Source organism: Apus apus, chromosome 2, assembly GCF_020740795.1.
Source record: "Apus apus isolate bApuApu2 chromosome 2, bApuApu2.pri.cur, whole genome shotgun sequence".
Classification (NCBI taxonomy): domain Eukaryota; kingdom Metazoa; phylum Chordata; class Aves; order Apodiformes; family Apodidae; genus Apus; species Apus apus.
Genome location: NC_067283.1, coordinates 156,792,315 through 156,819,648, shown reverse-complemented (window position 1 = coordinate 156,819,648; position 27,334 = coordinate 156,792,315). Strand labels below are relative to the sequence as shown.

Genomic DNA, 27,334 nt, shown 5'->3' with positions numbered 1-27,334 from the left:
GGCTGAGGAGGCTCCTTCTCTGGAGACACCCCAGCCCCTCTGGAGGTTCCTGTGGGCCCTGCTGGGGGTGACCCTGCTCTGGGGGCTTGGATGGGTGATCTCCAGAACTCCCTACCAACCCCACCTCTCTGATGTAGTGTTTGTGGTGGATTTACTCAAAAGAAGGTGTGGAGGAAGAGGATCAAGTTGCTGAGCCAGTTCCTGATTCTGGCTCTGTTGTCCCTGACAACAGCTCCAGACTGGACGTGCAGCTGCTGCTCATGGAAAGCTCTGTGGGACAGTGCTGATTCCTGAGGGTGTCTCCTGCCCCCAGACCTAAACAATCACCAGCCACATGTGTGTGGAAGGTGTCAGGCCAGGAACCTGCAGTGGCATCTCCTCATCCTCTTTTTTCCCAGCACAGGCCTGAAACTGGGATGATGATGGTAAAGTTTACCTTTTGGAGACCCAGACAGATGCAGTAATTCCTGGAGTCTGTGTTTTGTTCTGTTTCCTGGGATGTTTTGGTTTTAATTCACTCAGGGCTGCCCAGCTGTTGGTGGGGACTTGTGGGTTAAGTCCCAAGGCAAAGGAATTAACCTCCCCTGGCCCTGTTCCAGAGAGGACTGCCATATGCTGTTCGTGGTGTGAGGTTTCTCTTCCCAACAAAGAAGTGTTTTACCTGACTGTCAGCAGCAGCCCTGGGAATCAGTTCCGTGGGGATGTTCTTCTGGGACAGACCTTGGAGTTTAATTTAGGGACTGAGGGAGCTTTAAGAGAAGATGGAGACTGTCTGGGAGAGGATCTGACTGGGCAGTGTCCCAGCTTAGCCTGGGATAGAGCTGATTTTCCTCTTAGTAGCAGGGCAGCACCATGGTTTGCTTTTATTATGGGGTGTGGCATGGGAGGAATGCTGATCACGCACTGATGGGTTCAGTTGTTGCTGATAACACCGAATTTTCCACTTCCTAGGCTTTGGTGTTGAGGGGTGAGCACGGCTGGGGCGATGGGTCTGGCCTGGCCCATGGGATATTCCAGAGTGTGGAATGTCAGGCTCTGGATAGATGGAGCTGGCTGGAAAAGTTGCTGTCTGTCTGGGTTGCAGTTTGGGGATCTTCTCTCCTCTGGGATCTCCAGTCAGGAACAGGCTGGGCTTTGGTCAGCGGGGGGTGAGCAGTTGCACTGAGCATCACTTGGTTTGGTTGTATAATTATTAAATTAGTATTTCATTTATTGCTGCATCCATTATTGCTATTTCCATTATTAAATTGTTTTCCTCTCTGCCTACAAATCTCTGATCCTTCTGGGTTAAAACCAAACCAGGTAGAGATCAGCTTCAGCTTTTTCCTTCCCCTGACATTCCTGAAATCCCCTCTTCCTGGCACTGTTGGATTGCTTTGGGATAAGGACCATGCACCCTGCACCCTGCAGTCAACACACAAGCAGTTTATGGAGACACCTGCAGGGTTGTTTTCTGCAGTGGTGCTGAGAGCCACCAGCCACCTGGGCAGTCCTGCACAGGTGTTTCCAGTACTGGACGTTTTGCAGATTAACCAATTTGCAGTTTACTAATCACATGTGAATCTGGATGGTTTTGTGACGATCACCAGTTTCATCCTTCAGCAGGAAGGGAGTTGCCAGCAGAGATGTTGGCAGCCATAGGTCCTCCTCAAATACTTGTAACTAAGAGTTTAACTGTTGCTAGTTTTGACTGTAAAGTCATGTGGTACAGGAGGCAGTCGTATCTCCATTTCAGCTGAATCTCCGTTTCAGGTCTCAAATTCCAATATTGTACTGTTGGGATTCATTTTCTTTGCCTGAAACATGTAATGAAGCTCCCTGTGGAGCGTGAGGCCCAGTGCAGTTGCCTGGAGTCTCTCCTGTTTCTGCTCTTCTGTTCACCGGAAGGAGCTCTTGAGAAACGGTCTCTTTGGCACGTTTGAAATAGCTCATGTAGTTCCTGTGCTGCTGCCAGGAGCAAGATCTGTCTGCACATGCGGTGGTCTGTTTCTGTTGGCTGCTTGTGGTGACAGAGTGGGCAACAATATGAAACTCTTATTTATAAAAGAGGAGTTTAATAATTAATGTGGAGTTTAATAATTAATGTAGATCCAGTGAAATTTCTCAGTAACTTGATTGGTACCTTTTAGTGGTAGAAATGTAATCTTCTCTTACAACTGATTGAATCATTAATGTCTTGCTGAAGAAACTTGTATTTTTAAAAACTAATTAAAGGGTCTGAGGCATTTGGTACCACTGCTATTGGTATCAGTGCTGTTGTCACAGCTGAGTATGTCCCTGGGCCTCGATAAACCTCCACCATAAACCCTCCTTTGTTGTGTGGTGGCCTCGGTGGTGCTGCAGAACCATATGCAGTGCTTCTTCTTTTGATATCTACCTGATTTCATAGAATTACAGAATGTCTTGGGTTGGAAGGCACCTCCAAAGGTCATCTAGTCCAACCCCCCTACAATAAGCAGGGATGTGAGAACAGATTTCTTGGTCTTGTGAACTTCTTTGCATCAATTCAGTGTTTTTCTTACACTCTTTCCAGACTCTTGGCATCCTTTAAAAAGCATACATACACCAGGGCTGGACACAGGATGTCTCTGTTTGTCTCATCAGTTCCTTTTCCAAGGAAAAAAAAACACTCCTGTGTTATTTCTGTGCACTCAGGAATATTATTATTAGCCCTTTTGGCCATCACTTAACACACCCATGTCTGATGACTTGACTGCGTTTCCTGAAATCACAGCTTAGGTGGTTTGTCATCTCCTGCAGGAGGAACGTGTGTTCTCTGTTGGTCACTTCAGTGACGAGTTTTCTCACCCAGAATTGAGGTCAGGAGGCTGTTTGTGCAGCTCTGGGACACTGATGTCACCACAGGATTCCCTTCACTCCTTCAGGGAGATCTGTCTGCTGAGTGTGTCTGTGTTCTAATCAGGCTGAGGTGAAATCACTGTTAATTTTTACACAGAGCTGAGGACTCATTTTGGGAGGGAAGCAGTGAAGTGTCTGCAGGTGCTGGCAGTGCTCCAGCTTTCCCTGGGAGCCAGGAGCAGCCCAAGTCAGGCTGCCTGAGGAGGTTCTTGCTTATCATAAGCCTTTTCTTGGCAGGAAAGTTATTTTTCCTGTGTCATCAGCATGTTGGGAATCTCAGTCATGTTTCACATTGGCAAACATGATTTTGGAGCTGGACAGTCAAGTAAGAGCGAGGGAACTGTCTGCTACTGAGATGAGAGCAGGGGGTGGAGAGACCTGGTGGTTTAGAGGAACCCAGCATGGACACTGGAGTTACAGAGACCTCTCCTGCTGCACTTGGGGTGGTGTCTGCAGCTGCTTTACATGGAGAGGTGTTGGCTGAAGGATTTCTCAGTGAGGAGATGGTGGGGGAAAGAGGGACAAATATGTTTCCTGGTGTCCCTCTTTTCAGTTTGTAATCAAGAGAGAAGACTGTGTGACTGGACTGTACTACAGCTCATTAGGAACAGCAATTTCCTTCCTTTGAGAGTTGAAAATCAAGGTGCATGTGATGTCTGGGTTCTGTGGCGGGTGATAAAGCAGAGCATGCTGCGTGTAGAGGTGACACCTGGAAGGCTTGTATTTCATAGAATCACAGAATCCGTTTGCTTGGAAAAGAGCTTTAAGATCCTCCAATCCACCCATTCCCCCAGCCCTGCCAAGGCCACCCCTGCCCCATGTCCCTCAGCACCATCTCCAGGGCTTGGAAACCCCTCCAGGGATGGGGACTCCCCCCCTGCCCTGGGCAGCCTGGGCCAGGCCCTGACAACCCTTGCCAGGAAGGAATTGTTCCCCAGATCCAACCTCAACCTCCCCTGGCACATTTCTCACTGCTGATCCAGCAGAGGGGAGCTCTGTCAAATGCTGTGGAAGTGCATCCCAAGGAATTGTTTCATGGAGGCATAGATCACTTATGTGCCTCTGTTTCAGACATCTCATATGTTCAGGTGTTGGGTTTCATAAAATTCGGTCTCTGAAAGAAGTACCTTACGGTGCTGGATGCCACCAGTGAAATTTGTTCATGTTAGTAGATGTTACTGGTCAAATACACAGCCATGTCAGGAGTTCTGTCATGAGATGCTGGAAAAATGACACGTTTTGAAAGGTTTTCATCCCTGCCCATTGTCTGGGGGACAGATCTGGTAGGATGGTGGAAATAACATGGAGTGTTGTAGCATGAAAATATTGGGATGAATCCCGGTTCACAAGCAGGGATGCAGGTGGTAGAACAAGGATTAAACTGAGGGTACTGGCCAGGTACTTCATCAGTCCTTTTCCCACCTCTGCTTTACTTAATCTTGGTGTTGTTTGCTTGTTATGGTTCCTGAAATAAACAAGATTCTGTGTTTTTCTTTCTCTTGTGTGTGTTTATACTTCAGAGCAATTCTCAGCCATGTAATAAATTTCCAACGAGTGTTCCTGAACTCTTGGAGTTCAAACCACCCTAAAGGGCCCAGCAGCGCTCAGAAGCAATGCTCATAGCAACAGGTATCCACTTTCCGTTTATTTCTCTTTAAAAGAAGCTCCTGTTCTCCTGCTTCTCTTGTCACCTTCTCTCCCATTTTTCTTGTTCTCTCCCAAGGTTACAAGGTGTTTAAATCAAGCAGTTCTCAAGGTGGCCAAGCTTGGTGTGAAGCCCTGACTGCTTTTCAGCAGACTCAGTTAATTACGCTGAGCCTTTTCTTGGCAGTGGTGTTACCCTTGGGTCAGGAAAGAGAGGAGCAGTAATCTCTCTGTTCTGTGAGTGGTGATAGCTCAAGATTGGGTTTCTTTCACATAGTCTGGAGCTCTTCATATAGGCAGAGTAGCAGAAGCTGGTGGTCTTCTTGAAGAAGCTCTTGTGTTAAAGGGTGCAAGATGGTTCCAGCTGTAGCAGTGTTCAGCAGAGGCTTCTGTCCAGAGGGATGTGTGGTGGCAAAGAGCTTGGAACCAGCAGTGCCAGGATCTGCCTTCTTGGATACTCTTGGTCACTTCCAGATCACTTCATCACCCTCGCTTTTGATTTTACTCTCCATGCTGAAGATTGGATGTTATCTACCAGTTTTTGGAAGCTGTACTACTTAATTTGATCTTTAAGATCCCTTCCAACCCAAACCATTCTATGATTATATGATTAATGAGTTCAAATGTCTAAATTACTTTAGATGTAGATACATAATAATCTTTATTTGTAATGAATCACAACAAATTATATTCAATGGAGTCACTTTTTTTACTGTGGATGGTTGCATTTGATATTCCTTCCAGTATGGTTTTCTTCTCCTGAGTCTCATAACTCCTGAATTGCAGTAATTTGATCTTAAAAAGCTGAGACAAAATGAAAACAGCAATAGGAAGAGGTGAGGGTGCTGCCTTAAGGATTAAGGTAATTTGGCAGAAAATAAACCCCTGTGTGTTCCAGCTTCACATGTGAGAGGGGTTGGGGCTGCTGGGCTGGGACTGAGTGATTCCCAGTTGGGCGTTAATGGTCTGGTCAGACCCAAGACCTCTGTTGGACTTTCAGGATTCTGGAGGTACCAACACTGCCCTGTCTGTCCCGGGAACTCTGATGGCCACACTCGGGAGTTTGGTCATGTCCAAGAACTCTCCTGGCCAGGCAGATGAACAGTGTCATTTGTTGAAGTAACAGATGCACCAGTTCTTCTGGATAGCGAGTGGTAAATTCACTGACTGCAAAGCACGTGCAGATTGATCCTTGCAGCTGGGTTACACACATGTGGAACCAAAACAACTCTATGGAGATTCCTGAGTTTCCCAGGATGCACTCAGGACAACCCAGTGTTGGAATCTTAGCCAGAGGTGACCCTGTGGGGGGAAGAGACTCAGCCCCTTGACTGGTCCCAAAGTCTGGGGAATGGTGTCATCCCTGCAATGGGATCTTCCCTGACATCCGTCCCCTCCCAGGCTATTTTATAATGTTTTACTTTACAGGTGGAGCTGGAGTGGCTCTGGTCATACAGACCTTTATCATGGTTGGTGCAAAACTCTCTCACTTTGGGTTTAAAGGTACAGACTAGAGAAAATTCAGTGCACAGACTCAGTGAGGGGTAGTCGCACCTTGGGAGGCAGATAGCTTGTGGGGCAGAGGTGTGTTTTGGTATTATAATGACATGATAATGAGCAGAGTTCACTCGGAGTACAGCATCTCATCAAAAGTTGGCTCAGGGCATCAAATGTGCATCTTATCAATTCTATGAAGTATATTGTGTACCTGTAGATCCTGGTGTTATCACAGCATGGCCATGGTGGCTCCGCTCCACCCTCCCTGCAGTTTCTCTTGGAGTCAGCACCCCCAAGTTCCCCTGGTGTTTCCATCATCTGGGGTTGCCTAGGGAATGCCTGTGGGACAACCTCACTGCATTCCACCCTGCTTCAGTGGTTAAAATGGGAATATGCATTTAATTTCTAAGTCACCTCCAGCAATTATGCCACAGTGGGCTTTGAAAATTGTCAGCAGAAAGCTAAGGAAGTCTGTGGAGTTGATGGTACAATAGCAGATACATAAACAAATGGGAAGGGGAGGCAGGACAGCTGGGTGAAAAACATTTCAGACAGTTGGCTAAGAACAAGAATCATAGAGTCATAGAACGGTTGAGGTTGGAAGGGATCTTAAAGATCATCAGGTTCCAGCCCCCCTGCCATGGGCAGGGACACCTTCCACCAGACCAGGCTGCACAAGTCTCATCCAACCTGGCCTTGAACACCTCCAGGGAGGGGGCAAATGAATTTATTTTTTGTTAATAATTTTTTTTACAATTATTTTTTGAATGTTCCACAATCAAAATGAATCTTGGAGATGATGCATCCTTCCTGTGCCAAAGAGGTCACCATTACCTACACCTCTTTGCTGACTCCTCTGCTCAGTTTGCATGTGGACAGTGCAGCAGTAACCTGTGATCAGTGAGGTGCACTTGGGCGTCCCAGTTTGCAGCCATTAAGTGGCTCCAGCTGTCTTTGTTCTTACTCCTATGTCAGCTTCCTTTTGTTGCACTTTATTCCCCTTGGGTCCCTGTGTGTTGCTCAGTGTAGCTGTGAACTTCCCTCAGAGGGACCAGTGGAGTAGCTGCAACTCTAGCATGTTGCAGAGTGTGTTCTTATGTCAAGAGGGTTTGTTTTGCATCTGCTCCGTGTTCATTGATCCCAGAAAGTGCTCACAAAGCCCTTTGGGGGAATTGAGACAATGCACAAACGCAGACTTCTCAGCTGTTGCTGTAAAAGTGTAAGAACAATCTAGGACACGTTTCTGACCATTAGTGAACTCCTGCAGCTCTCTCTGCTTCCAAGGTAGGTGAGCTCCTGCTCCTCAGCCTCTAAGGTGTGACTGAGGACCAAGGAGGCCTTGTAGCCTGGTGGGAGGAGCAGTCACCAGGAGACTGAGACGAGTGGGCTGATATGGGATGAACTGCATCAGGTACAGGAAGTGCTTAAACCCCCTGGTTTTCTGCTGTTAACTTAGGGGCTTCCTGTGATCACTTTTACCCTGAGAGCAGGAGTGTTGGCAGAAACGTCTGTTCAGCTTCACCCGTGTGTGCTGCTGAACAGATCAGGGCGTTTTCCATCTTGATGTTTGAACTGGTTGACAGAAAACATTAAGAGATGAGGTTTGCTTTTGATAGAGGCAGAACTTAAGGTGAACAACAAAGGCAGGTCCAGACCCTGCTGCTTCAGGTCAAGAAGGTGATGAGGTGGTGAAGAGGATGACTCCATCGTGCTGTGATCACACTCCCACTTCTCCCTCTGTTGCATTGTTTTGGTAGGAAAATAGAGTTTCCCCCCTGTGCAGTGTGTGGGTCAATCAGAGCAGTCCTGCTCTGGAGGAAAGGGCAAGGTTCTGTTGGGAAAATGAACACAATTTGCCTCAGGAGAAGTTTCTATTCCAAGTCACCATCCCTCAGGTTGAATTAATTGCCAGAGGATCTTGAGGTAACGAGTGGCTGAGCGATGTGATGGCAAAGGTTGCACTTAATAGAATATCTAAAGTGCTGTGTGTACGGCTTGGAAAATAATCTGATTGTGTGTGCATTGTGACAGGTTATGAAGGAGCCTTGTTTTCCTGCATGCACTAATTGGGGTTTATCTGCTTAAAAGGAACGTGCCTGTGCTTTGTACCCAGTGAGGGAAATATAAATGTGGTTAATGAGCTGACTGAGCAGCTTTTAGCATCAATCCCCCCTGGTTAGTTGGGGGGAAGGGTTGGTGGCAGCCCTGCCTGGAGGGAAGGGGGTGCCATGGCCCTCTGGGTCAGCTTGGGTGTCAGCTGAGGAGCTCTGTCATGTCTTAGTCCTGTGCCCAGGCAAGGAGAGCACATGGGCCAGCAGGTCCACCCTGGGGCTACAGCCTCCAGGGAAGGTGCTTGGGGGTCCTGATGGTAAAGGGCCTTTGCACTGGAGCCTCATGGGATTCCTGAAGATGAAGCAGAGCCTTTAGGTTTGGGGCTCCTGTGCTCTGTGCCCCACTCCTCTCCTGGGGGAGAGGACTTGGGGGTTGTCACCTTGGCCTGTGCTGGTGCCACGACGCCTTCTGAGGATATGTGAGAAGCTGCTGCTTTTCTCCTCTCTCAGCTGCTGTCTACCCCTTGAACTTGGCAATTGCTTCCATAGTGACTTTAAAACTCTAAATTGTTGCCCTAAATTGGGAATACCATGTGAATGTGCTTCAGCTTCATTTATATTTAGGTGGAATCTATAGTTTCATGTCATGGAAGCATCTTAACTGTTTTGCACTTTTCCTCCCTGTCACAAACAGAACATTCTACAGATCAATATATGGAAAGAAATATGAAAGCACCAGGAGTGAAAAACTGGGCTGTCAGGGAGGCTGGGATTCTAGAGGAACTGGATGACTTGTACTGGGTGTTGCTGCAGCAGGAGCTGGGCTGGGGTTCTCCTGAGCAGCCAGACATGGAGGATGGGGGCAATGCCTGTGTGCTTCCACCTGGGTCTGCTGTCACCAGGGGCATGTGCACTTCTGCTGTGTCTTGTTGAGAGTTCTCTCTTTGTCCCTGCAGTTGGTCTCTTCATCCGTGTGTGTTCCCCTTGGCCTGTGGTATGATAAAGAGAAGGCAATGAAAAGGAGCTGCAGGAAAGCTGGGGAGGGACTTGGGACAAGGGCAGGGAGGGATGGGAGCAGGGGGAAGGGTTTCCAGCTGGCAGAGGGAGCTGGAGCTGAGATGGGAGGGAGAAATTCTGGGCTGTGAGGGTGGGGAGAGCCTGGCCCAGGTTGCCCAGGGAAGCTGTGGCTGCCCCATCCCTGGCAGTGTTGAAGGGCAGGTTGGATGGGGCTTGGAGCAGCCTGGGCTGCTGGGAGGTGTCCCTGCCCATGCAGGGGTGGCACTGGATGGGCTTTGAGGTCCCTCCAACCCAAACCAAACTTTTTGCTGTTCCCTGTTTTCGTATTATATTTGTAAGGTCTTGGTGTACCTGTGAGATTATTTTTTCCTGGAGGAGGAGATCGGTCTTTCAGAAACCTTTGTGCCCACAGGAGACAGCTTAGCTGTTTGTTAGCCTTTGTTAGCCAGTACCACAGATGCCTTGAGCAAGTGAGTATTGGGAATGAATGGGAACCAAATCCCTGAGAATACTCTCTGGTCCCTCTGCTGAAGTGCCAGTTGCTTTGATGTTAGATTGTATCATTTCAAAGTGTCAGCTCTGCTCCTGGGGCAGGAGAGCTTGTTTTGTTTTGCCATCGCAGTGGGTCTGTTCATAGAATCATAGACCGGTCACGGTTGGAAGGGACCTTAAAGATCATCAGGTGATGAGTGAAGACTGAGGATCCCTTCATTTTCTTGTGACTGAAAACCTGGTGGTTGGGGAATCCAGTGTGTTCATCCATGTGTTCAGCTGATGGGAGAGCTCTCCCAGAGGGAGTGGCTGGAGTGTTGACAGGTTTTCATGAGCTGCTAATGAGTTTGTGAAGACCTTTTAGCCAACTCTGACATTCTGACATCGAGTGCTTTGGGTTTCTGGGAGTGAAGAATCAGTCGCTTTGGTGAAAACAGGTTTTCCATTAATATTTTCTGTTTTTTTTCAGGGTACAGAGTCCATTAAGATGGAAAATGGACAAAGCACAGCAGCTAAGCTGGGGCTTCCTCCCCTCACACCAGAACAGCAGGAAGCTCTCCAGAAAGTGAGTAAACCTCATGTGAATTTGCTTCTTGGCCCTCTTGGTTATTTGTTTGGGGGGAGGGTTGTTGATTGTTTTGTTTGATTTTTTTTTTTTTTTTTAAATGAACATCTGATTCTGATGTTATAAAAGGGAGCTCATTCATCGTGAACACATCTGGGGTCATGGCTGTGCTGCCTGTGCATTCACACCTTCCAGTTTGTGCCCAAGAATTATTTGTTTAGGTTTAGAGTATATAGATGCTTTTCGGGGAGCATGATGTGGAATTTGCTGTTGGGGTGGGGAGAGTGTTTTTAAATAAAAAGCAAACCTACAATCATAAGTAAATACCATCTTAAGGTCACATTGTAATTGCAAGATAATATGGGGCTGCCCCAACGTCAAGGGCAGTCTGTACTCCACGAGGAAAAGGTCTCTCATGCTCCAGCTGGTCTTTTGTTCCATCTACGCAAGAGCACATCACAAAATATCTCAATTGTTCCCTTATGCTCCTTCCCATCTTGTTGTCAGGAGACCCAGCAGCACGCAGCAAGGGTTTCCAACCCCTTGGAGCCAACCTGTTGCTCTAGGTGACATTCCAGTCCAGCTCTGGTTCTTGGTCCTGTCTCACACAGCTGGTGGAGTGGGGGGGTCACTTCTGGCTTTCCGTTCCCAATGGGAGCAAGAAGTGCCTGGCTTCCTGAGAGGAGAGCAGAGTTGGGAAAAGAGGGGAAGGAACCCACTGCAGGGAAGGTGGGAGCTGTGGGCTAGGTGTGCTCTGGGGAGGCAGCTGCAGCCTTGCTCCAGGCAGGCTGCGTGTGAGTGTTCCCGCGTCGCAGCGTGTGTGTGTGTGGCTCAGTGTGGAACGGCCTCTTTCCTCTGGCTTCTCCGGAGCTGACAGCTGTAAATCCCCTTGTCCGTTTCCAGGTTTCCGAAGCACACGTCTCAAATCCACGGTTTAGAGCCTGTCGTTCCCTGGCACCTCCCAAACAGCCATGGAAAGCAGGTGCCTGAGGGTTTGGCTGAATGTGCTGGTACCATCCCCTGGGAATAGGCGCAGCTGTGGGTGTCAGGTTTCTCTTGGCAAAGAGCCTCCGTGTCAACACCACTGGGTGCAAAACGCTTTGTCAGATTTGTAGAAGACTGAAAGAAAAAGACCAGTCAGTCTGTGTCTGCAGGCTAGGAGCCAGAGAAGGAGAGCTGGAGCAGTTTAGTGAGGAAAAGCAGAGGGTTCTCTAGACCAGGGTAGGCCAGATGTGATTAGACAAGGAGTGCCTGGTTAAGAGACTGAACGTGGGGATTTGGAGCCCCCTTCCCGTTTGTAGAACCTCTTTGTCCAGATGTTCTCTGAGTGGAAAGGACTTGAAGGAGGCTCTGTCCTGCCCTCGTCCCAGCAGGTAAGGTGCTCTGGTGGGCTCTGAGGGGCGGAAGAGGGGAGATGCCCAGTGTGTAGTGCATGCTGCTTCCCTGACACCGAGCCCACCCAGGCCTCCCCTGGAGGCAGATCCTGCTGTTCCAGGGCTCAGGACTCTGAGATGCAGATCAAGGTGCTAGGGAGCTGCTGGGCTGATGGACAGAGTGCCTTAGTGCTCAGGGCTGGAGTGCTGAGGAGTTCCACTGGCAGCCAAGTGTGTGGCTCTGGGGAGCTGGGGTGTAAAGCCACACCCCGTTCCCTGCTCTGTGGTGGTGTCCTGTGACTACAGCCTGTGTTTCTTTCCAGGCAAAGAAGTATGCGATGGAGCAGAGCATCAAGAGTGTGCTGGTGAAGCAAACCATCGCCCACCAGCAACAGCAGCTCACCAACCTTCAGGTGAGAGGCCCTCTGAGGTGCTCCTTCTGTCTCTTACTCTCCCCAACAAGGTGGAGTTCTTTTTGCACTTAGAACCAGAGCACAGCCCTGAGGCCTGCCTGGAGCCAGGCACATGTGGTTGTGCTGCCACAGTGAAGTGAAAAGTAAACTGTCTTCAGCCCCCTAAAGAAACCCCCTTTACTTACTTGCACAAATTGTCCCCAAATTCAACTCACTCAAAAGAGTAAATTTTGAAGAGTTCTCTCCTTTTGGCCAGGCAAATGCTTCTTGAAATGCCAGAGCCAAATAATTTGATGTGGGTTTCATGTTCCCCTTCCATTCTGGTGGTGGTCCAGGATGACTGGGAGCAGTGTCTTCCCACCAGCTCTTAAAGGGAGGGCACCTCTCTGCTGTGTTACTGCCCTGCTGCTCCATTTCCCTCCCCTTCCCCCAGGTGCTTCCTCAATTCCAGAGAAGCTCTGTGGGCTGTTCCTGCTAAAGCTGGAATGCCTGTGTTCTGGGAGAGCCCTTCAGCACCCTGGTTTGGTGGGAGGTGTTCCTGCCCATCAGGGGGTTGGATCTAGATGATCTGTAAAGTCCCTTCCAACCCAAATCATTCCATGATTCACTGGCATTTAAATCTCCCTCACTCCAGAGGTGTCTGGAACACATCTCACTGCCTTCAGCTCAAATTTGGGAAGCCCAGAACAATGCCTTTGGGATGCTGGTTGTTTTTGATGCCAATCCCTGTGGATGTGCTGGCTGCCTGGGGCAGCTGTGGCCATCAGGGCTGTGCCTGTTTCTGAGTGCCTGACCTAGCTGAGGGGCTCTTTTTTAAATGCTGGGGGAGAATCAACGACAGTGGTTGCAGAGGTTACTATTGCCTTGAGTCCCCCCCTGGGAGAAGACCCTGCTTCCTGAGGCAGTGGCAGCAGCACAACTTCCACCCTGGCCTGGTGGGACTGGAATCTGCGGGGTCCCAGCGCTGGACAGTCCTTGGGACCAGGCAGGAGGGGCAGGAAGGAGAGGCCCCTCTGGCAGTTCCCTGTGCCGCCGCTCTGCTTGAGTTTGTACAAACAGCCGTAGTATGCTCAGCTCCAACAGACTGAACTCTGTCTTTACTGTCTTTCAGATGGCAGCAGTGACAATGGGCTTTGGAGATCCTCTCTCACCTTTACAATCGGTCAATAGACATGTTCACTTCTTCTGGGGCACTTAGTCAGGGCCTAGAGTGGGGAAGTACCTAGTGGTGATACAATGCTCTTAACTCAACCCAGCACAACCCTCCCACATCCCCACCTGTTATGGACAAGCACAACAAGCAGAGGCAAAGTGTAAACTCCCCAGAGGAAGACCCTAGGCTGGGTGCAGTCTGCTGTGACACTGGCAGTCGGGGTCCTGGAGTCAGTTGGCAAAGAAAGCTTTAGATTTCGGACAGTTCTGAACACACCTGTGAAATTGTGGGAGCTGCATTTCTAGGGATGCTACAGTTCTGAGGTCCTGACCCAAAACTAACTGCCAAGGTAACTCACACATGGGCAACTTGTTATGGAGCATACTCCCAGCACTGAAGAGCTGGCAGCTGAGGTGCTGGGAGCACTGGGGCACTCTAGGTTTGCAGAACATGACGTAGCCCAGATGTAAGACTGCTCTTACCTGTGCATGTTTCCAGACTAGGTGAATATGGCATGTTTCCAGTAAAGAAAAAAAACCAGGATGGAAGTCACAGAAGTGCAGGACTATTCAGAGAACCTGTGCAGTCCTTTAGTGCTGGAGTTTCTAATTAGATGCCACAAAGAGCTTAATGACCTGGGATTAGCCATCCCCTCCATTCCCCTAGATGTGTTGGACAATGGCCACTGCAGAAAGTGTCCTGTAAGCTCCACTCTGCATCCAAAGGTTCATTTGTAAATTCATTTGTAAAGATTTTTCCATCTTGCTGGAACAGAGTATTTCTGCTTGGAGTAAAATGCAGCTGGAGCCTCATACTCTAAACCAAAAGGTGCACGAGAGCTAAAATGACCTATTTTCCCTCCTTTAACACTGCCACAGCAGGCAGGGTGTCAGCAGGGGAGCCAAAAGGAATTTTAAGGGGGTCTGTAACTTTGGAATGGAACAGAAGCACACACTTCCATTGGAGTTGGGCACAGCTGGTTCCTGAGCCCTCACACCCAAAGAACCTTTATCAGTGTAGATGATAGCATAACTCCATCCTTTATGCTTGAATTTTTTTGGCTAATTATTTGCAGTTGGGCAACAGATGAAAGTGTGTTCTGATAATGTAACAGGAAATGTTTAATCTCTCATTAATTAATTTCTCAAGGGCAGAGTCCTTCTCCTAGGATGTTCCTCCCACTCTGGGGAGCCAGGGGCTGCTGCTGGGGGGACAGAGCCTCCAGGCAGAGTCTGCTCTGAGCCACTGTGCTGTGGCACAGCTCTGTGCAGTTGGGATACCCTGTCCTCAGCAAGTGCTGTATCCCAGATCCCATCAGAAATGTAGCAAGTGCAGGCAGATCCTCTGTCCAACACCTTTTCCCATTGACAAGGCTGATGGATTCCTACACAAAGGAAGTGCAGCCTGAGCTTCCTGTTGCCCTTTCTCAGTGCCTGAGATTAGAGCTTCCTGTCCACTTAATCCCCCAAGTATCACAGCTCAAAATTTCCATGTCAGCTCAGCAAGATGAGCCCTATTTCCTGACCTGCTGTCTTAAAACTGATGTTTTTGCATCACCTCCTTGGCTCAAGGGAACACTCCAAGATGCTGTGTTGGCTTGTCCTTAAAACAACCTTCATAAGCACTGAAGGGAACATTAAGTAGATACAACTGTTGGCTGCTGCCTTTATGAAGGAGCAGATACTTCAGACTCCCATTTTATAGGTGGAGAAAGAGTCAGTCCCCAGTAAAACCCACCTAGTGTAGCTGGTGAGAACAGTGATGTTTCTAGTGGTGAGTGTCTGACACTTCATGTGCTCAGCCCACAGGTGCCCACTGCAACCTTCCCCTCAGGCTGCTGCCTCAGAGCCCTGTTAGTGACCCCCAGGTGCCCTTAGTCCCCACACTGCTGAGATGTTGCTGGGGCAGCAGAGTCCTCCCAGCTCCACCCACCTCTTTTGTTAGGATCTCTGCAGGAGGGTAAGATGTGGATTTCCTCCTTGCTGCCATGGAAGAGGACAAATGCCATTTTCTTTTCATCTGTTGCATTGCTCACTGAAATGGAGTGTCCTCTTGGTGTGTAAAGACCCTTCAGGAGGTGGCAGCTCCCTCTGCCTGGTGCCAGGCTGCAGGGTCTGGTCCAGAAGCACTCCTAGTAAAGCACTAGGTTTTTGTCACCTTCTGTGGCATCCTGGGTGAGGCACTGCAGCTGAGACACTTGGGGGTAGGATGGTGATGGCTCTGAACCCATAAATGGACACACTGCACAGACTGAGGGCCTCCTGGTCACTGGCTTTCCTGCACCAAAGCTGGGAACGTGTTGGAGAACCTGGGAGACAACACGTCAGCTGTCCTGCATGTGCCCATGCCATAGTCCTCCTAGTCACAGCATGGCAGAGTAAATTGAAAAGCAGCTTGTTTGTAACTGTGTGAAATACTTAAACCCAGTCAAGAGGCAAGCTTAATGTCACTTCAGGAGCAGCAGGATGGGGTGAGAACAATTCCTGTTTCTAGTATCCCTGCTGGATGGAATAATAGGAGTTGAACCTTGACAGGCTGTGTCCTCCCTTGGGCAGTGTCACTCGCATGCGGGTGCTGTGGGGGAGCAGGATGTCACCAGGTACAGTTTGTGTCCACACTTCTGTGACAAGCACAGGGAAATAAAATGCTGTCCCTTCAGTGTGTAGAACTTGAGCTGCAGCATCCCTGGACACGTCCGAGCTCACGGTGCTCCTTGGGAAAGTGGCCTCTGGGAAAGGCCTTGGCTGAAGGAGAGGGGGACCAGGTGGTTGTGCAGAGCTCCCTGCTCCACTGCCCAGCTCTGGAGCTGGAGTGGGAGAGGCACCAGCTGCCCTGCAGCAAGCTCTTCCCTTCCTGCTTGACATCATTCCCTCTGCTCCAGCCAGAACAGGAGTGGAGCCCTGTCTCCAATGCTCCCTGACTCAGTCCTGCTGATCACAGGGACCTGCCTCAACTGACACCCCAGTTGTGCTCTGGTGCCCAGAGGTGCTGCCAGGATGTGCTGGCCCAGCCTGGGAGTTTTCACAGACAGAGTCTTCCTAGAGCAACCATCCTTAGCAGTAGCCATTCCAGAATTGCAAGAAGGGTGACAAAAAAACAATTGAAGGATATACTGCTATTTTTTTTTTTGGATACCTGATGTAAGAAATGTCTGGATTTGTCTTGCAAACAGGTTTTCAGGCATACTTAGGAGACAATAGCACAGAGACCTTCTCTGCACCGAAACTGATAAGGGCGGAGTCACAGGGGGCTGCACCACTATCTGAGCCAGTAACCACAGGCAGTGATAAGTACTAGCACCACACACTCAGCTAAGAACCTTCATTTGACCATTTAATTTCTTTATGTTTTTGTTTTGCTTTGCTTTTGATCTGTGCGGTGGAAGTGGTGCCTAGTACTGGATCTCCTACTGCCGGGGCGGGGGGAGGTGGTGTGTGATGCCTGAGGGAGTGGGGAGGAGGTTCCCAATTCCAGATCCTTTGCTGCCTGGGAGGATGGGGTGGGGGGGAGGGAGTTGGCCAGGTGGTGCCCACATTGGGTCTCTGGCTGTCCCTTGTGGGAGGGAGCGGGAGGGATTGTGGATAGTGCCTAGGATGGAGACCTTTGCTGCCTGGAGGGGGAAGCTGCCCTAGAATGAAGTTATTTCCTCCTCCTGCAAGTGTTGCTGGAGATGTGATCAGGCTGGGGAGGGCTGGACCTTACCAGTGGAGTTCAGGCTCCTGAGGTGGCAGAGCCCTTCCAAGGTGTGACTGCCCCGGGAGCGAGCCGTACTGCTTGTCCGCTCCAGCAGTCTGTGCATCGAGCAGGAAAAGACTTCTTTATTGCCACGTGTGCCAGGCTGTGCTGCAGCCCAGTGAGGAGCTATCTGCTCCGGGGAGGGAAGGAGGAAGGGAAAAGAGGTCCTGAGATCCACGGCCACCCCCTGGTCTAACCAGGCAGTCCTTCTTTCCGCTACAGATGGCAGCTCAGCGGCAGCGCGCCCTGGCCATCATGTGCCGAGTCTATGTGGGCTCCATCTACTACGAGCTGGGAGAGGACACCATCCGCCAGGCCTTTGCCCCCTTCGGACCCATCAAAAGCATTGATATGTCCTGGGACTCTGTTACCATGAAACACAAGGTGGGTCAACAGCCCTCCAGTGCCTTTTGCTCTTTCTAGGCCTTCCTGGAGGCGTCCAGGAGAAGGAGGAGCCTTTGTCCTGGTAGAGACCAGGCTGCTCTTTGGGAGCTGCCTGCTCCTCTGAGCTCTGCAGGCTTCTGCAGTGGGAGCCAGCTGTGCATGGAGGTGCTGGGGGGGGCATGGAAGCTGCCAAGCAGCAGTCCAGCGTGCAGTGGCCTTTTGCCATCAGGCCTCTAAGTGGGAGAGGCTCTGCAAGCAGGTAGCCCACGTATCATGGCTCCTACATGGAATTTTCTGCTTTAATAACAAGCTTTAAGGAAACAACATTTCAGGCTGCAATAGTTGGGATCTGGTAGGTGGGAAGTGTTGGCTGCCTTTAGCTTGGCACTGGATTTGAGGCAAGGAGGCAGCTGGTGTTATTCAACCTGTATGCTTCTGTCTTAGGGTTTTGCTTTTGTGGAATATGAGGTACCTGAAGCTGCTCAGCTGGCCTTGGAGCAGATGAATTCTGTCATGCTGGGGGGAAGAAATATAAAGGTGAGTAGCAGGCATGCTCTGAAAATTCTCAGTTCTCATTACTGTGAGTTTTATGCCCAGAAATGTTTCCCCAGCACTGTCATGTGGAGAATAACCTCAGGACTGTTCTCTGATGGACATTGATGTCCAACCTGTTTAGAATCAGAGGTTCTGGGTCCCCTTCTCTCTGAGGAGAAACCCTCAGCATGCTTAATAAAACCTAGAAACTCATTCTGCTGGCTCAGGTTTTTCAGCCCACACATTGGATGGAAGTCTCTTGAGAACAAAACAAAGAGATGCTTGATATTTTAATGCTGCCTTCTTATACTGTTCCCCTGTGGATGGTAGATAGGGTGTGTCAGGCTTCTGTTGTGCCTGTCAGCAGCATGAGGGGCTTCAAGTAGAGGTCATCTCATGCCATATGAAAAGGAGGCATTTGGCACCAGCAGAGGGAATAAAGGAGTGTAGCCAGGTGTCTTTTCTGGCAGAAAGAGTGATATTGCAAAGGTGAAACTTATGGGTTTGAAACTGGGTGGGGCAGGGGGGGGGAAACTGGGGTTTTCTGCCAGGTTTTTGAATTTCTGTCTGATAGACTCTGCATATCTGCAGTGTCTGGTTTCTGAGGGGTTTTTAGGAACCTCCAAAAGAAGGACAGGGAAGTACTGTGTTTAGCTCTCAGGACTGTTTGCAATTCCTGCAGGTTGGTCTCTGGCAGGTCAGGGAACATTGACAGGGGAAATAATGTTGGGAGGGGACAGAGCAGAGTCTGCCCAGGCTCTCTGTGCCTCGGGGGTCCCTCCTGGTGCAGGTTGTGCCCCAGAGCTCAGTCAGCTGTTGCCTTTGCTCCTTATGGCCTGGAGAGGTTACCTGATCTAGGAAGGCTGAGTGCTGCTCTGCTGCAGCTCTGGGGGAGGGTCAGGCTGGAGCTCCCCAGGCTGCTGATGGTCTCTCCTGTGCTCCCTGCAGGTGGGCAGGCCCAGCAACATCGGGCAGGCCCAGCCCATCATAGACCAGCTGGCAGAAGAGGCCCGGGCCTTCAACCGCATCTATGTGGCCTCTGTGCACCAGGACCTGTCAGATGATGACATCAAGAGCGTCTTCGAGGCCTTTGGGAAGATCAAATCCTGCACACTGGCCAGGGATCCCACCACAGGGAAACACAAAGGCTATGGCTTCATTGGTAAAGTGGCTGCCTGGTGTCTTGGGGGAAGGGAAAGCCCTGGGGAGCATCCCCCTCTGGTTTTGTGACCTGGTGGAAGAATTACGTTAAGCAGTGGGATAGAAATTTGGAGCAGATCTGTGCCTGAACTCAGAAATATGATGCATACCCATGTGGTCTTCCTCACTGATATGTGGGTTGAGAGACCTTGCTCTGCTGATGGTCCTCAGCAGTGCTTGTGTGGTCAGAGGGGTGGGATGAGTGAGCTGAGCTTGAGGGTGTCCTCTCCAGAGCTTCCAGCACTGGAGTGTTTTACAAATACAGATCACAATTGAGTGATGAAAGTGGCTGAGTTTGGGAGTGAAAAGTCTCTGAAGAGGCTGCAGGAAAGGTGGGGAGGGACCTTGAAAAAGGGCAGGGAGGGATGGGAGCAGGGGGAAGGGTTTCCAGCTGGCAGAGAGAGCTGGAGCTGAGATGTGAGGGAGAAATTCTGGGCTGTGAGGGTGGGGAGAGCCTGGCCCAGGTTGCCCAGGGAAGCTGTGGCTGCCCCATCCCTGGCAGTGTTGAAGGGCAGGTTGGATGGGGCTTGGAGCAGCTTGGGCTGCTGGGAGGTGTCCCTGCCCATGCAGGGGTGGCACTGGGTGGGCTTTAAGGTCCCTCCAACCCAACTCATTCAATTATGTGTAACCATTCCCCTTTTTCACTGCAGAGTATGAGAAGGCACAGTCTTCCCAGGATGCTGTTTCCTCCATGAACCTCTTTGACCTGGGGGGTCAGTACCTGCGGGTGGGGAAGGCTGTGACACCCCCAATGCCCCTCCTGACCCCAGCCACGCCAGGAGGGCTCCCCCCAGCTGCTGCAGTGGCTGCTGCTGCTGCCACAGCCAAGATCACAGCTCAGGTGAGGTGTGGGATGTACCACACAGCTGGGGGGGGGGGGGAGTGTGGTTGTGACCTGCTAGCAAGGAGCCTTCAGACTGTCCACCCAGCCCTGCTCACTGCTTTCAGTGAAAGTCCTTGGCCTGGAACATGTTCCATCCCCAGGACTTCACCTGCACGAGCTTGCCCTGACCCTGGGAGGTTCTGACACACCAGCAGCTTGGGATGGAGCCTGGCACAGAGGTCAGAAAAGAATTTTTTTAAATGGTGGGAGGAGATGAGAGGGGATTCCTTGTCTGGACAGGCAAAGCAAAGCCTGGGGAAATGATCATGGGGGGCTGAAAGAATTAATGAGAGCAGGTGAAAGGGGCAGACTAATGAGGGCAGGAATAGTCATCTGAGGAGCAGCTGTAGTTGAAAACTGCCTGTGCAGTAGGGGGGGAAATGGAAGATAGATATCCTGACCTGTCCCCAGCAGTGTGACCAGCAGGGCTAGGAGGGGATTGTCCCCTCTGCTGAGACCCCCCTGCAGGGCTGGGGCCAGGCTGGGGTCCCCAGCACAGGAAGGACACGGAGCTGTTGGAGAGGCCAGAGGAGGCCCTGGAGATGCTGGGAGGGCTGGAGCAGCTCTGCTCTGGAGCCAGGCTGGGAGAGCTGGGGTGTTCAGCCTGGAGAAGAGAAGGCTCCAGGGAGACCTGAGAGCACCTTCCCGTGCCTGAAGGGGCTCCAGGAAAGCTGGGGAGGGGCTTGGGACAAGGCCAGGGAGGGCTGGGAGCAGGGGGAAGGGTTTCCAGCTGGCAGAGGGAGCTGGAGCTGAGATGGGAGGGAGAAATTCTGGGCTGTGAGGGTGGGGAGAGCCTGGCCCAGGTTGCCCAGGGAAGCTGTGGCTGCCCCATCCCTGGCAGTGTTGAAGGGCAGGTTGGATGGGGCTTGAAGCAGCCTGTGCTGCTGGGAGGTGTCCCTGCCCATGCAGGGGTGGCACTGGGTGGGCTTTGAGGTCCCTCCCAACCCAAACCAGTCTGGGTTTCTCTGAAGGCCCTCAGAGATGTCAGCAGTCTTGGTGCCTTCACTCAGCCATGGGGCAGGTGTAGGTAACCTCTGATTTTCCATGTGGATGGTTGTAGGGATAAGAGTAAGATCAGCTACTGAAGGAGTTCTCTCTTATTTATATTCCTAGCATATTTTTGTATGGAACCGTTTATTTTAAGAAAGAACATGGGTGTCATGGTCTGCAAGGGCTTTAACTTCACAGCTTTTTTAAACACAAGCTCATTGATAAGCTCCGCAGAACTAAAGAAATCATGGACAGGAGGGACTGAAGAGAGAGGCAGAAACTTGGATCTGCAGCTGGAGCTGCATCTTCAGTCTGGAATGGCAGCCAGGGAAGGAGGTTTTTCTGCCCTGAGATGAAACTATGAGGAGGGATTGAGTAGCAAAGCTAGTTAATGTCTTGACAGTGACAGTAAAAAAAGTCAGTCTGGGAAAAGAAGTTCAGGAATTAAACATCTTGGGAAAAGTTTTAGCCATGTCAGTAAAAAGTTGGGCAGCTAAAGAGCAGTGTCGTCAAAAATGTGGCAGGTTTTATTCCAGCACTGGCTGCTTCATTCTCCCCTTTAGCAGCATCAGGCTAATGATGCACGTGGGGTCCCTGCATCTTGGATAGTGCAGAGCTCAGAGTTTGTCATGTGCAGATGCAGGTTTCATAGTTTGGGGCTTTTTTTGTAATAATCTGTCATCTCAGGGCTGAAGAGAACTGCAAAGGTGACACTTGCATTTAAGGCAGTGTGGAAAAGTGGGAGCTGCAGGGTTTGTCCTCACGCTGTGGTGGAAAGACAAAATTTTCAAAAGAACGAGAGAAGCAAAATGTTGGGGTGTTTCAGGGCAATACCCCCTGCTAGATGAACCCACCCTTCTTGGATAAGAGCAGTGTTGTACTTCATTAGGACAAGCAATTAAAAGGAGCTGGAGGAGATCCCATGAGGAGCTGTTGGACAAGGCTGAGACAGTCACAAGGAATTCTGAGATATGTGAGGAAGGGAGAGAAAGGGATGGAATGAGCTGGGCTGGAATCCTGGACTCTTCCCTCTGCTCCTGAATTACTTACAGATGGATCCTGCTTCAACTCCAACCAAAATCCTGGTGTTCTATGCTGCAGGAGAAGAGACCTGGTGGGATTAGTTGGCAGCACAGACACCAGAGGCGTTGTGAGTGTAGAGGAGAAAGGGAACAGCACAGGTTGTAAGAAATGTGAGCAGCTTTTCATGAAGTACAAGAGGCTGCACTGAAGGAACAAGACCTGAGAATTTTTAGCTCCATGGTGTTAGGCTTATAGGAGCCCCATGGAAACAAGGAGGAGAAGGATCTGGGTAACTGAGTCACAGAATCATTACATCTGGGAAAAGACCTCGAATTTCAAGTCCAACCATCAACCCAAACCCCCATGGCCCCTAAAACATGTCCTGAAGGGCCATGTCCACAGGTTTTCTGAACCCCTCCAGGGATGGGGACTCTACCACCTCCCTGGGCAGCCTGGGCCAGGGCCTGACAACCCTTTCAGTAAAGAAATTGCTCCTACTATCCAATCTGAACCTTCCCTCTCTCCTGGACACCCTCACCCAGCCCATCTTAGTCTGGAAAGCAGCAACAGCAAAACTGGGATCCTGGGGTGTGTTTTAGGTTATTTTCAGGAGGTTTATGGAAATGTTTTATCATTTAACAAGGTGTTCATTGCAAGTGTTGTTTGCATTCTGGTCATCTGGAGTCAGGATGTTTATTTGGATTGTAGGGAAGTGCTGCAATTACTGGGAAAACTGGAAAACCTGCTGTGCAGGAGGGAGCTGGAGAAGCTTGGTTTGGTGTAATTGAGAAAAATGCTGGAAGGGGCATCAGGTTTTAGCTGAAGTTCAGACTGTGTGGGGAAAAGTAGGCAGTGGGAGGGGAGAGGAGGTGCAGGCAGCAGGGACGAAGGGAGTGGTGATCAGGTGTTCACTTCTCAAGGCTGGAGGTTTGGAGACAGTTTCTGGTCATCAAAAGTGGTGAAGTTCAGTAGGGCCTTACCACTGAAAACAGGGTCAAAAGTTGGTGATGGGATTGTCTCACTGGGACGTTTACTGAGGCGAGAGTTGTTTGCAGTTGCTGAGATGGTGGAGGCCAATTTCAGAGCTGGGTGGTGAAGACAAGAGAGATTAGATTGAACACAGGCTGGGAGAGCTGGGGTGTTGAGCTTGGAGAAGAGAAGGCTCCAGGGAGACCTGAGAGCAGCTTCCAGTGCCTGAAGGGGCTCCAGGAAAGCTGGGGAGGGGCTTGGGACAAGGGCAGGGAGGGATGGGAGCAGGGGGAAGGGTTTCCAGCTGGCAGAGGGAGCTGGAGCTGAGATGTGAGGGAGAAATTCTGGGCTGTGAGGGTGGGGAGAGCCTGGCCCAGGTTGCCCAGGGAAGCTGTGGCTGCCCCATCCCTGGCAGTGTTGAAGGGCAGGTTGGATGGGGCTTGGAGCAGCCTGGGCTGCTGGGAGGTGTCCCTGCCCATGCAGGGTGGCACTGGGTGGGCTTTGAGGTCCTTTCCCACCCAAACCAGTCTGGGATTCGATGATTTTTGGTTTCAACTGATCTAAAATTGTGCAGCTTTTGAACACAGAGGTGTTGTGCTCCTCCTTGCCCTGTCCCTTGTCCTTGCAGTGGTGGTTTTGACTCCAGTGTTCCCTGCATCAGCCAGGAATTAACCTTCTGCCAGATGACTTAGGAACAACTGGAGCTCTAAGAGTCCCCCCAGTGGTTTGTGGCAGGGCCCCAGAGCCCTGGTGCTGCCACCAGAGGGGTGGGATGCAAGCCCCCATCTCTCCTTCTAAGTGGATCACATTCCTTAGCAGCTGTGAAAAGCTTTATTTGTGTAGAAGGTGGAAGGAGGTAGAGATTCCTGTGGCTCTGGGATTGCCTGCATCTTTCAGACCATGCACTGAATCCCCTGGTGTCTTTCCTGCAGTAACTGACCCAGCAGCTGGAGAGAGGGTGGGTGAAATTTGGGTTGCCAGAGAACGTGTTTCTTCCCAAGCTTGGTGTCTCCTAGCTTCTGTGTCTCTCTGGTGGGCTGGCTGGCATTCCCTTGAGCAGTAGCCCTGGAGAGCTGCCATCCCCAGAATCCATAGATCTGGTATTTTTAGGTGTGACAGAGCTGAGCCTCAGCTGAGCACACCCACACTGTGAACTGGTGGTGCAGCATTAACACCTGGGGGGGGGTTCTGTTCTTTTTTCCTTCTCTCTTGCAGGAAGCAGTGGCAGGAGCTGCAGTCCTTGGTACTCTGGCAACCCCTGGGCTGGTGTCCCCAGCACTGACCCTGGCCCAGCCCCTGGGGGCGTTGCCACAGGCTGTGATGGCAGCACAAGCACCAGGAGTCATCACAGGTACATTTCCTGCTTCTCTGGGGACCCCTGCAGGGCACTGCTCTCTGTAGCTGGGGACATAGCTGAAGAGAACTTGATGCTGAAACCCTGCCTCCTCTGCTTCATCAAGAGCTTTTCATGTTTTTATTCCTGCAGCACAGCAGGAATTTACTTTGGAGTAAAATTGAGAGGACAGGGAGATGAACTTCGCAACAGGCTGGGCAGGGCACGGGGAGTGAGAATCTGGGTAATTGTTGCTCTGTGCAAGATCCTGCCCTTCCTCTCCTTCCTGGGCAAGTGTGTGATGGCTGGACTGAGCATTGGTGTCCTGACTGCTCCCCCTGCTCTGCTGAGCCCCCCCTGCAGGGCTGGGGCCAGGCTGGGGTCCCCAGCACAGGAAGGACACGGAGCTGTTGGAGAGGCCAGAGGAGGCCCCGGAGATGCTGGGAGGGCTGGAGCAGCTCTGCTCTGGAGCCAGGCTGGGAGAGCTGGGGTGTTCAGCCTGGAGAAGAGAAGGCTCCAGGGAGACCTGAGAGCACCTTCCAGTGCCTGAAGGGGCTCCAGGAAAGCTGGGGAGGGGCTTGGGACAAGGGCAGGGAGGGATGGGAGCAGGGGGAAGGGTTTCCAGCTGGCAGAGGGAGCTGGAGCTGAGATGGGAGGGAGAAATTCTGGGCTGTGAGGGTGGGGAGAGCCTGGCCCAGGTTGCCCAGGGAAGCTGTGGCTGCCCCATCCTTGGCAGTGTTGAAGGGCAGGTTGGATGGGGCTTGGATCAGCCTGGGCTGCTGGGAGGTGTCCCTGCCCATGCAGGGTGTGAGTGGATGGGCTTTAAGGTCCCTTCCAACCCAAACCAGTCTGGGGTTCCATTATGGTGACCAAGTTGCTGCTTCAGTCTCCCTGGTCATTGCTGGTGCAGAGCAAGTGAACCCACCTGGATTCTGTGACCTCCTCCTGCCTGGCTGGTCTGAGCCCAGGTGCTGCAGAACATCCCTTCTCTTTCTGCTACAGAGTCTGTCCTCTTACAGGTGTGACCCCTGCCCGGCCTCCCATTCCTGTCACTATTCCACAAGTGGGAGTTGTGAATCCCATCCTGGCCAGTCCCCCAGCGCTGGGCCTGGTGGAGGTCAAGAAGGAGAAGGAGGAGGAGGAGGTTTTCCAGGAGTCGGAGCGGCCGGAGATGCTGAGTGAGCAGGAGCACATGAGCATCTCTGGGAGCAGTGCCCGGCACATGGTGATGCAGAAGCTGCTGAGGAAGCAGGAGGTGAGCCTGGGGGGGCTGCCCCAGGGCCTGCTGGGCTGGGTGTGTGTGGGGTGGGCTTCCTGCAGCACACCCCAGGGCTACCCCCAAACTCTGGTGGGACCACAGCAGCTGCCTGCTGTGTGCTGCCTGGGATGTTCTCCTGCCTTCAGGATCATCTTGGAGCTTCTCTGAGGGTTCAGGCCATCACTAGGCCAGGGGAGGCTTGACCAAGAGGTGTCTCTGGGTGAGCTGTGTTTGCTTGGCATCATTAAAGCAAACCATAATGGCCTTTGGGCTTATAATCCAAGAATTGAGACTGGCTCCTGATCAGGGCAAATCTCTTCCCAGCTGTGGAGTCCACCTTTTCCCCACAGCCTTTTCACTGCAGGGTGAAACTCTGAGGTGTTTATGATATGAGAAAGAGGACAAGAATGACTGCTGGGAACAGTCAGAACATGAAAGAGAACAATAGATTCACAGTTAAGGAGGGTCTTGGAAGGGTATTGATGATCTCATCAGGCTCTTGTGTGGACATGGCCAGAGGTCTGCTCCTGGGCATGGCTGGGATCTCCTGGGCCTTGGCACTCGATGGACACTGAATCATCTCTTTGCTGAACAGGGATGATGCTGACATGCACTTCATCAGGGTGACACAGAGGAGTTAGCTAGTGAGTGTCCTCTCCTCTCCAAGGGCACAGAGTTCAAAATACATCTTTGAGCTGCTGGCCTGGCAGCCACTTTTCCTCTGCCACAAGTACCTTTCCCAAAGAGTGTGGCAGAGTTGCTTGAGAAAAGCTCAGCAGTGTCAAACAAGAGTCTTAAACTGCATCATTCTGGAAGCTGCTCAGCATCCTCATCCCCAGGCACCCTTCTGCTTCTGCTGTTCCCCCAGTAGCCCTCGGGGACAGTTACCAGAGAGGGGAGTGAGAACCTGGAACAAGTGTAAAGATGATCCTGAGCCTCCAGGGCCCGTGGTGCTCAGCAGGGCCAGAGCTGGGAGGAGGAGCTGGGTGTGATGCACAGAGGCTGCCCAGAGGGGTGGTGGAGTCTCCCTCCTTAGAGACATTCACAAGTCATTTGGACAGCCTGGAGAAGAGAAGGCTCCAAGGAGACCTGAGAGCACCTTCCAGTGCCTGAAGGGGCTCCAGGAAAGCTGGGGAGGGGCTTGGGACAAGGGCAGGGAGGGCTGGGAGCAGGGGGAAGGGTTTCCAGCTGGCAGAGGGAGCTGGAGCTGAGATGGGAGGGAGAAATTCTGGGCTGTGAGGGTGGGGAGAGCCTGGCCCAGGTTGCCCAGGGAAGCTGTGGCTGCCCCATCCCTGGCAGTGTTGAAGGGCAGGTTGGATGGGGCTTGGAGCAGCCTGGGCTGCTGGGAGGTGTCCCTGCCCATGCAGGGGTGGCACTGGGTGGGCTTTGAGGTCCTTCCAACCCAACCAGTCTGGGATGGGATGAATATGCTTGTAGCAGCAGAGCCCTGGAGTGTCTGGTGGTGCTCAGGTGCACATCTGATGTCAGTGTCTCTCAGGGGTGTTAACTGCCTTTCCCTTCTCCCTGCAGTCCACTGTGATGGTGCTTCGCAACATGGTGGACCCAAAGGACATTGATGACGACTTGGAGGGAGAAGTGACAGAAGAATGTGGCAAATTTGGGGCTGTCAACAGGGTCATCATCTACCAGGAGAAGCAGGGAGAGGAGGAGGATGCTGAGATCATTGTCAAGATCTTTGTGGAGTTCTCCATGGCCTCAGAGACTCACAAAGCCATCCAGGCCCTGAATGGGCGCTGGTTCGCAGGCAGGAAGGTGGTGGCAGAGGTGTATGACCAGGAGAGGTTTGATAACAGTGACCTGTCAGCATGAACTCCACTGGAAGGACTTGTCCCCTCTCCCCTCTGCCTGCCTGGTCTTTTTTTAGCCATGTGTAAAGAAGGCTCCAGGGTGGGCACAGGTCTCTGTGATGTCCTTGTAGTTTGGATAAAAGCGCAAAGAAA

General features: G+C 51.3%; 1 protein-coding gene across 6 annotated transcripts in view; it reads left to right on the top strand.

The window, feature by feature from the left end:
- The window catches only part of PUF60 (poly(U) binding splicing factor 60), a 30,985-nt gene extending 3,651 nt beyond the window's left edge, over nucleotides 1-27,334 (top strand). Inside the window, exons 2-13 of one of the 6 annotated variants that reach the window (XM_051611405.1) lie at nucleotides 4,380-4,488; nucleotides 10,030-10,125; nucleotides 11,029-11,107; nucleotides 11,822-11,911; nucleotides 13,023-13,073; nucleotides 17,022-17,183; nucleotides 17,628-17,720; nucleotides 18,666-18,879; nucleotides 19,568-19,758; nucleotides 23,998-24,133; nucleotides 25,135-25,370; nucleotides 26,904-27,334. In XM_051611405.1, the coding sequence (XP_051467365.1) occupies nucleotides 10,055-10,125; nucleotides 11,029-11,107; nucleotides 11,822-11,911; nucleotides 13,023-13,073; nucleotides 17,022-17,183; nucleotides 17,628-17,720; nucleotides 18,666-18,879; nucleotides 19,568-19,758; nucleotides 23,998-24,133; nucleotides 25,135-25,370; nucleotides 26,904-27,203 (1,623 nt within the window). In that variant the 5' untranslated portion in view covers nucleotides 4,380-4,488; nucleotides 10,030-10,054 and the 3' untranslated portion in view covers nucleotides 27,204-27,334. Of the gene's footprint in view, nucleotides 1-4,379; nucleotides 4,489-10,029; nucleotides 10,126-11,028; nucleotides 11,108-11,131; nucleotides 11,499-11,821; nucleotides 11,912-13,022; nucleotides 13,074-17,021; nucleotides 17,184-17,627; nucleotides 17,721-18,665; nucleotides 18,880-19,567; nucleotides 19,759-23,997; nucleotides 24,134-25,134; nucleotides 25,371-26,903 lie in introns of those variants that run through there. The other 5 variants (XM_051611407.1, XM_051611408.1, XM_051611406.1 and 2 more) reach the window with 5 other exon arrangements.